Below are 10,413 nucleotides of genomic sequence, written 5' to 3' on the forward strand. Positions count from 1 at the left end.
TTTCAACTTCAGAATTTTTGATAGGTGATTTTTAAAAAGCTACTAAGCTCAGACATGAGTCTGAAGCAGTTCAACAGGCAAACATGAAATGCCAGTTAAAAAGCAAGCCCAATAGGGTATCTAAATTAATGTGATATGCCTAAAAATTTCAAGAACTAAGGCAGCTGACTGAAAAACATACTCTGAAACACTGAAATGCTTGAGTATGAAATGAACGCTAAATTCTCACAACGCAAAATAAGAAACATTCCTTTCACTGACTTTAAGTAGACAAACTGCTATCAAAAAGTATGCCGTTAATTCAACCAGTATTTCCCCAATAACCGATACAGCTAGCAGACTTCCTTCACTGCAAGAAGATACATGTATGGTGCATGACAATGCAGATAAACTATGTTTTGAAAACTGATGCTTCTGCATAAGATCATAGTAAGCAGAGTCGCACAGCTGAAATACAGTCCAGAAGAAAGATGAACTTGGTGCCATAAAAAGCCATGTGAGTTTATCACTACTACTCTTGCTTTGTTTTTAGAAATATAGGCCAAGGAGCTCCTCAAAGCCTACTGTGTGCCATGCTTTGGCCATCTGATCATGCCTAGGGTGTTTTCAAGCCATGGAAAAGACTTTAGCATAAGGCAGTGCTGGATACTCTCCATTTTCCCTTAGACATTCTGAGTAAAGAATCTAGCTCTACTTCAGTCAAAAGCAACAGCTGAACTCCCATGGATATGCAATACAAACGAAGGATGTAAAAAACACAGATTAACCTACCAACATTATTAAATACACACAGCTGCCAAAACCAGGTTAATTACAGATTATTCCAATTCAGAGCTTTGTCATCATTTCTGCCTACCTAAATCTTCATCCAGCTTGGTCTTTGGTGGCTCCCACGGTGGCCTGGCTGCTTTGGCCTTTGCCTGTCGCTTTCCTAACTCCTCGTCAAACTTTTCATACAGATCTCGGAGCTTGCTTGTTCCTACCACAGTAGAGTCCCCCTGTTAATTCAAAAACAGAACAACAACAGAAGACAGTGTTGAAATAGGACATAAACACAACATGTACCAGTGTTTCACAATGAAAAGCAAGAGGAAGGAAAAACAGATCTGTATAGCATGGAAATACTTGTTAAGGCTTTGGGATACCATTACATTGCTCCACCAGGTGCACCAGCAGAGAAATTACTTCATTTGCTGGTGCGCTATCCCCAAACCTTTAGCCTAATGAAGCAGAACTATGGCTAAGCATTGATTTTTAACAGGTTTAGATGAAAAAGGAAACCTGTGAAGGTATTTTGCAATTAAAAAGAATTTTATCACATGCAAACACAAAACCCAGCTCATTCTGTCATTCTCCAAAAAAATCCCACAACTAACCACGACCACAAAACCCCCACAAAACCAGCCAGAAACCTTCCAGGTCTTCTATCACTACTCCACCAGCAAGTGCTATTGTCAAGCACAAAGAAACCTGACATCCTGCTTCTGTACAAAATTTCTCCAAGGTTGTGGGAACATACGGTGCTTGAGGCATCTTTGCTTTAATAGAGCTATAAGGGAAGAAAACCCGCCCTTCCCTCCTGGAGACAAAAAAAAAATACCCCTCTTCCATGCACCACTAATCTGAATGCAAAGAGTCAGAATAAACTGGTGAAAATAACAGAATACCACCAACAAATAATGCACTTAAAGAGTGAAAAGACGGAGATGTTGGGAGAAGGATTAAATGACACAGAACATGATCCTGCTGAAGAGTTCACATTAATCAAGTAATCAAATAAAGGACAGTGTACAGCGATTTAGTAATGCAACAGTACAGTAATACAGAGTTCTCTCACAAACATACCACTTGATCCATAGGGTCATTTGAATAATAGCTTTCAGAATGGGTACAGCGAACCCAGACTGGCTTAAGTAATTCCTCATCTTCCTCTTCATTTTTTTCAGATGCATTCTCCTCTGATTCTTTGTCTTTGATAACAGTATAATTTTTCTCTTTGCTGGAGCCCTGGTTCTCAGACCACCTTTCTCTGTCCTCCTCCCATCGAGGTCTCTTTCTCTCCCTGCTTGGAGACCGGCTTCGAGGGAAAAAGCAAACAAAAGCAATTCTCTATTATTTTAACAATGGCAGTTTTATAATGAAAAACAAATAGTTTTCTTCAGATCAGGACATCATTCTACCATACATTACAGCAAAAATCAATTGCCTCTTCCCGCTTTTAACTTGCACCATAAAGAGTAAATCACTGTGTAAGTGTGACCTACTAGAAAAAATTACTTAAGATTGAAAGTGCATTTTTATTTTAAACTTTATTCAAGAATAAAAAAATATATGCTATTTTAGGATAAAATTCCTGCTTGTATTCTAGGTGATTTTAGTTTTAGATGTGCCAAAGTTGGAAACATCACTAAAACCTAAAAGTCATGTCACTCACAACTACAAGTTACAATATGAAGAAGTTTTAATAGAAGTTTTAATACATAGATCATAAAAACTATTTGCATGAGAAAATAATTAGGGGTTCATTAAAAGGATTATACAGAAGCCAAACTGCTTGTGTTGCTCTAACTCTGGCACACCTTTGAACACCACAACCTGTGATATTCCCTATGTATTTCAAGAGCAATGCCTTCAAAAGCTTAATGCAGGAAAAGTACTACTTTTTTTTTTTTGATCTCATCTGCCTACAAAGCCAATAATGTTGCATTGATTTCAACTATCCAAGATTCAGAAGGAAAGGGGCATCAATATAAAAAAGCCTCCTAAAAGATGACCTAAACATAGAATGACTTTAAATAATCTTGGCACTTTACGGACTGGAAGCAGATGTAGGAGGAAGTCTTTAGAACACAACAGTGAAGCCCTCTCTCCAGAGATTAATCCTATTTCTAACTCTACAAGGTCTTGAGATAGCTGATGTTTGCATGTATAAACAGATGGTTATAAATTTAAGACACATTTTCTCTGTGTTTCAGACCAGGCATATATGCAGATCTCCGTACACAAAACTCACGTGGATGCACAGAGCCTCAAACACACAAGAGGCTGAAGGTGACTTTCCTTACCTTCCTGCTCTCTTGTAATCTTTTTTGTAAGATCTGTCGGGTGATGGTGATCTTCTGCTGTCACGGTGCCTATGCCTCTCCCTCTCCCGCTCCCTTGGAGAGTTCAAAAGATAAGTTAAATGAGAAATCTGGCATTTCATACGTTCCACACCTGAAAGGAGCACAGAAGCAAGCTAAAATCATGTTATGCAAAACAACATACATGTGCTGACTGCTAAGAACCCTGATATTCTCAACGCAGACCTTCAAGAAATTTGTAAAAGGGAGTTCACCTATCTCCTCCACCTTTGTCATATCAATCTCAATATAATGGTTAATTCATACCATACAGAGGTAACTTCTATAAACTCACCACAGGACTTGTTACCATTCTTCCTCTTCTCCTGTTACAAATGGCAAGGGGTAATATTACTGTATCTTTAACCACTCGTAATGCCTCAAGGATAGGAAAGAAAACCTACTGCACGCACAATAGCTTTGTAAGCACAGCAGTCATTCAAGTATTTCAGGCAATCCCTCTCTTCCTGACAGCCACTTCAAGCATGCACAAAAAACTGACAGACACAGAAAACCCGCATCATGCTGAAACTATGAATCTCATCTACAATACTCAACTTGCATACATACATAAAGAACTTGACCAGCCAAACATATTTCTGGGGCAAAATAACTTTAAATTAACTGAAGGCTTAGAGAAGAGTGGCTGGAAAGCTGCCCAGCAGAGGACCTAGCGGTGGTGGTTGACATCCAGCTGAACATGAGCCAACAGCGTACCCAGGTGGCCAAAAAGGCCAACAGCATCCTGGCTTGTATCAGACACAGCGTGGCCAGCAGGACCATGGAAGTGACCATCCCTACATACACAGCTGCGTGGTTTAACAGCCAGCAACTAAGCACCACGCAGCCACTTGCTAACTCCCTCTCAGTAGGACAGGCGAGAGAATCAGTAGAGTAGAAGAAAATCCACGAATTGAGATAAAAACAATTTAATCAGAAAAGGATGAAAATAATAATGATTATACTAATAATGCTGATAATCATAACAGAATTAAAATCTACAAAACAAGTGACGCACAATGCAACTTTCCACTGCTTGCCGACCGATGCCCAGCCAGTTCCTAAGCTGCAGCCCCCACCCAGTTTATATACAGAGCGTGATGTCCTATGGCATGGAATATCCCTTTGGCCAGTTTGGGTCAGCTGCCTTGGCTGCATCCTCCCAACTTCTTATGCCCCTTCAGCCTTCTCACTAGTAGGGCCTAAGAAACTGAAAAGTCCTTGACTTGGTATAAACGCTACTTAACACACTGATGTTTTTATCCATTGCTATCAATGGATATTATTCCCATACTATGGGATTATTCCCATACTAAATCCAAAATACAGCACCATACCAGTCGCTAGGCAGAAAGTTAACTCTATTCCTGCTAAAACCAGGACATTGACACTGGTGAAGTTGCACCTCAAATACTGTGTTCAGTTTTGGGTCCCTCACTACACAAAAGACACTAAGCTGCTGGAGGGCATCCAAAGAACAACAAAGCCGGTGAAGGGTGTAGAGACCAAGTCTTAGGAGGAATGGCTGAGGGAACTGGGGCTGTTTGATCTGGAGAAAAGGAGGCTCAGGGGACACCTTATTGCTCTCTACAACTACCTGGCAGGAGGTTGTAGCAAAGTGGGTGTTGGTCTGTTCTCCCAAGTAACAACTGACAGGACAAGAGGAAATAGCCTCAAGTTGTGCCAGGCGATGTTTAGATTGGACATTAGGAAAATTTTATTCACTGAAACGTTATCGAGCACTGAAATCAGCTGCCCAGGGAAGTGATTAAGGCACCATCCCTGAAGGTACTTAAAAGACATGTAGATGTGGTGCTTAGGGATGCGGTTTAATGGTGGAGTTGGTAGTGCTAGGTTAACAGTGGGACTCAATCTTAAGGGTCTTTTCCAATCTAAATGATTCTCTGAAATTACTGTATACATGAGGCAGCAAAGATCACACAGGCAGCTTTCATATTCTGCTAACAGGTGACCACGCATCAGTCCACATATCATTTGTGTATCTGTCAAGTCTCCTAGTAAATGAGTCTGCTAGTACACAGGGAATTATAAATACATGCCTCAGGTGGTTTGGTGGGCTAAAAGAATGAATCATTATTTATGAACATATATAGGTATGTTTCCACATGCATAACGATAAACAGAATGCAAATTTACAAAGCACAGAATTCATATAAATTATCTATTGTTCTTCCCCATACCTGTTCGTCTTTCTCTGTGCCTTGCTCAAGCATGGATTTCTGTCTTGGGAGAGAACATATTCTACACCATCTGATCTGCTTGAGATGGATGCTGTGCAAAGAACACACTAAGGCCAGCAAACAGTTCTCATTAAAATAAGCAGCTACACTGTCAAGTAGACCTGGAAGCTGTCGGACTCAGACAGTAATCCACAAATGTTTGAGAAAGAAGCTGCTTAAAATATACATTTTCAAAACTTGAAACTGAACTTTAAAATATAAAGAATAAATTATTAAATTATGTGGCAACTATTTGAGTCACCTACAAAGGGCAGAAAATTCCACAAGCGCTCATCATACAGAAAAGGCCAGTGTATTAATGCCAGCTGCATTCAGTTTTAGCAAAATTATTTTATGGAAATCAAAGTAAACTGACTGAATGCGAGGTCTGGGTTGTTGTGGTGTTTTTCTTTTTTTAAGTACAGCTACCTGACATTCTGCAATTAAATATCTGCATATCTAAATCAAAGTGGCTTCATTTCCACAGGCACTACGTGTAAATTCATGTCCCACACATGACATGAGAAAGCTCAGAGCTTCTAAAATTAAGAGCACATGATCCAGGCACCCTGATAAATCCTTAAGTATTTAACTTTCCAGTATCTCTTTCAATATTGACCTAGGCATAAAAAAAGCCACCAAGAAAGCAAAACTAAGACATCTGAAAGATTTAACTGATGATGGTTTGCTCTAGAACACCATGTAGCAAACCGCATCAGGTCAGCTCATAACTTGCAAACTGTTTGTGTCTATGAAGCAGACGGACAGAAACTTCACGATGCACCCAAAAATAAGCAGTCCACGCTCATCCATCTGAATTATGTCAACACAGCCTACAACTTGCCTATTTCTTTTAACTGGTGTATGCTAATTTTCACCTCAGTCCTCTTGACATTACAGGCTGGCTTGCCAAGGTTTTCATCCTGGAGAGGATCACACAGGCAGTTCTAAGCACCCACCGGGAGGTCTCTCAAAGCCTGCACATCTGCACTGGTCTCCCATGAGGATGGAAACACAGCAGTACAAAGAACTAGTGAAAAGCACATTGCAGAGTGAACACCTCACTGCGGCTATTAGATATATACACCTATAAAAGTATAAGCCCTGCTCCCCCACCAAGTGCTGGTTCTCTACAGAATACAAAGGTTACTCAAAGTAAGACTGAATTCAAGTAACGCCTAGAACCCTAATTCTGGTAACTAAATCTTGAAATTTGAAGTGTTGGGACTTAACTGTTTGCAAGGCTCAACTCTGAGCAGTCCTTTGCACAAAGTTGTGCCAACTCTACTTTCATGCCACATGTGCCTAAGTTTTACAGTAAACACCCATGACAGTAGAGCACTACTCAGCAATCCACTGTTTTTAAAGAGCTTCTTTGCTTCTGGCTATGTCCATGGACAAGGGCAAAAAGTCTGACAGCTCACAAAGGTGAGGCAAAAGCAGTGTACCTGAAAGATGACAAAACAGTAGCTCTTTCCAGACCTCGGAGGCTAGAGGGAAAAAAACAAGGATGAGGAAAGAACATTGATGCAAACAAATACTATGGGATAATGATGACAGCTCTCCCTCTGCAGGCAGAAAAAAACTCAAGTTACCTGTTACGCTCGTAACTTCTGTGGTGAGGCGATATCCTTCCTCTGTCATAATCTGTCCGGTGCCGACTGCTTTCCTGCCTCCTCCTATCTGGGCTCCGGCCTCGATCCCGACGATCCCCATGGTTAGTGGACCGATGCCTGTCACTGTGGATGTGACTGTGTTCACGATGTCGGTGCTCATCGTAGTGCTTGCTCCTGTCCGGAGATCGTCGGTCACTTTGCGACTTCTCTCCCTGGTACTGACTGGTGTGGCGAAAATGGCTGCTGCCACCACTGCTGTTGGTAGCGCTGCTCTGAAAGGAGCCAGAGTTGTGCTGATAGCTATTGAAGTTAGGCGGGGGGAACGACTGCTGGGAATACCCTGCGGAGTACACAGGCTGGTAGTTGACTTGCTGTGGTATGACTGGTGGTGGGGGAGGATGTGGTACTGTGGGAGGAGGCATCATGTAAGGAAAGGTGCTTTGTCCAGCAGGAGCTCCTGGCACAGGAGTGTTGCTAGGACTTGGTACTGGCGGAGGAGCGGGAGGGAAGCATGGAGGCACTGGGAAGCTCTGCCTCATCTGGTGGTTTGGAAATGGTGGCCTCATGGGACACTGGCTGATGGGATTTTGCGTGGAAGGGGGCACCGGAGGAGGATAGGGCACAAAGTCTGGCCTGGGAGGCATGTAGCCAGTGGCTGGAGGATTTGAATATGTTGTTGGAGGGGCAGTTTGCTGGTCATACTGGTATTGTACAGAGGGCTGTTGTGGGTGAAGCTGCCGTAGGTTCTGAGGGCGGTAAGCCTGTGTTGAAGTTCTTGCTCCTGGTCCTCCCTGACCACGGGGACATCCTCGCCCAGAATGGAAAGACATGGCTCACCTTTAATGAGGAAAATAAAAGTCCATTGTAGGATGTCCAAAATGCATTTGCAGGTACTCCCAAAGCTCTGAAACTACAGTTTCTGCAGAAAGGGTAAAGGATGTCCACTGACTTTCACTGGGAGCTTTGTGCTCCTCAGGCCCTAGAACCCAAACTAGACCATGCTCTCTGACTTAGGGCAATGTTAATTTCAACAACTAGCCAACGACAACTAGCCAAGGATATAAGCACCTCTACCTGTACTCACCAGACACTTTGATACAGAGCTTTCACATACCCCACACCAAAGAAACCACTCATTTTAACAACTGCAGTTGTCATCGAAAGTCCCACAGTGAGGAGTCCTTTCTAGAAGATGATTCTAAACATCAAGTTACCTGGTCCAACAACTTACGTAAGTTTCAAATTATACAGTAGCCAGTTACACTCACAACTGAGACCTCAATTTAGTGAAGGACTGAATTCACCAGATACTTCAAAGTATTTTAAGTTAGATTAGTGTATTTTTGTGGAATTAGTCTTACAGGTCACAGAAAAAAAATATTATGTAGACTGTGCTGTTACTCCAATTTCATTGAAATAAATGGTCGTTGCTGTGTTTTGTCCCCCCCAAAAAAAAATATCCCTCTGCTGCCTGCTTGGCCCTGTTACCTTTCCAGCAATTGCCACTGCCTCAAGCAGGCTTACACCTCGCTCAAAACTATTCACATATTTAATGTATTACATTAATCTTTATAAATGAAAAACACTATGTTTCATTAAAGTTAATTCTTTAATTACAATGTTAAGTTTCAAAAACCAGAAGAAAGGAAGAAACCATTTAAAATAAAATAAAAAAATAATTTTGATGTCTTGGCTGGAATGGATGGAGAGAAAAAAGTAAATATTTAAGCAAAGTAGTAAAATACATAGTTTTCCATAAGGGGGAGGGAGAAAGACACACACATAATTGGAAAGATCACCAGATAAAGAAAACAAAGCCCCTCATTTACTGAGGCTTTGCTGATGCTGAAGTGCACACACAGAATATTCTCCCAGCTGCAACCAACACAACATGGCCAGCCTAGACTGCTCAGAGCACTACTTTCAGCTGCATTCTGGTGCCAGCGCTGCAAAAGACATAGCTTGCCAAGAGATAGTTGACAACTTCTGATGAATGAGAGGGAGAAAGGAAAAGACATGAAGAGGGAAAGGACTGACATCAAGGAGGAGGAACCAAGGGGACCCCAAAGTCTCTACTTATGCACTCAAGGCTTAGTGGAAGCCACAGGAATCTGTGACAGTGGCATTCATTCCCTCTCCAAAACAACCAACAGACCAAGTGAGAATCCCGCATTTCTAGGAGATCTACTTGTTCCTTCCTGTCAGCCTGTGCCTGCTCATTACCCTCCAACCTCATAAAAGCCCTCAAAAAGAAAAGGATCCGGGGGGGGGACGACACGGCCCCATTATTCTGGGTAGCAATAGTGCAACATTTTGTCATTATAATTCTAATCCACTGGATGGATTTCAGCTGAATCAATTCTGCTTTGGTTCTCCAGTCATGATCATACACAGCTCAGGCTTGTAACAGAAATCTGTTCTATACTGTGCTGTGCTGACATTTACATACGCATTTTATTTAAACTGGCTGCGCTAAACTCTTATTAGCTTAAATTAAAAGTACAGGCCACTGTACCAGGGTGCCTTGCCTTAAAGCACTTTTCCTTTTAACTTGTCACAGCATTCAAACAAAAGGTTTTGTTTATCAGCTCTCTCAAACAGAATCCCAAGACTTCCCCAACGACAGAGCACTGCTCTGGTTCTACCCCCTCAACTTCACTGCTTCCGAATACACAGAATCACAGCTGAAAAAAATACCAAAAGAAATACATGAAGTTATTTTGTACACCCAAATTATTTGAAAGCCCCCTCTGCTGCAAAGTTTGGTCAGATTAAATTTTAATTTAAATTTAAGTTCAAAAACACTGGAAAGGACAAACTTTTCCCGTCACCCAGAAGACACCCAGAATTTATCGCGCTGACGGAAGCTGTGGCACGCAGAAGTACCAGAGGCTCCTTGGAAAACCACCGAGGAAACTTCTCTCCCTGCAGACACACAGCCGAGAGCAAGGGGGCACCGAGGCCCGGCCTCCTCCTGCCGCCCCCCAGCGCTCCGTGCCGCCCCCCGCGGCCGCCGAGGGGCCGGCAGAGAACACAGCGAGGACAAACCCGGCCACGAGCGGCCCCCGCCGCACGGCCCCGCTCCCCACCCGCAGGGTCTCCCCAGCCGCAGCCCGGCGGCCGCGGGAGGAGCTGCCGGCAGGGGCCGCCTGGGCCCCGCCACCCCCCAGCACCGCGGAGCTCGTCAGCACCGGCGCCGCCGCGCCCCCCCCCAACACACCCCCTCCCCGTGGGCCTGTCCCGCCGCCCGCCCTGGCCACAAGCCCCCCGCAGAGAGCCGCGGCACCGCGGGCGGGGCGGAGCGGCCCAAACGGAGCCCCCGCCCGCTCCGCGCCCCCCAGCAGGCAGCCGGCACGCCGAGCCCACCTGGCGCCCCGCCGCCGCGGTTAGCCCGGCCCGCAGCGCGCCGGCTCCGGAAGAGGAAAGCGGTGGGAG

General features: G+C 43.7%; 1 protein-coding gene across 1 annotated transcript in view; it reads right to left on the minus strand.

Moving 5' to 3' along the window:
* DROSHA (drosha ribonuclease III) overlaps positions 1–10,411 on the minus strand; it is a 74,768-nt gene extending 64,357 nt beyond the window's left edge. Inside the window, 6 exon segments of the mRNA XM_080380140.1 lie at positions 857–998; positions 1,846–2,077; positions 3,066–3,194; positions 3,196–3,216; positions 6,958–7,815; positions 10,345–10,411. Coding sequence (XP_080236266.1) covers positions 857–998; positions 1,846–2,077; positions 3,066–3,194; positions 3,196–3,216; positions 6,958–7,808 — 1,375 coding nt within the window. The 5' untranslated portion in view covers positions 7,809–7,815; positions 10,345–10,411.
* Between the last annotated feature and the right edge of the window lie 2 nt (positions 10,412–10,413).

This window comes from Falco punctatus (assembly GCF_963210335.1).
Source record: "Falco punctatus genome assembly, chromosome: 3".
Classification (NCBI taxonomy): Eukaryota; Metazoa; Chordata; class Aves; order Falconiformes; family Falconidae; genus Falco; species Falco punctatus.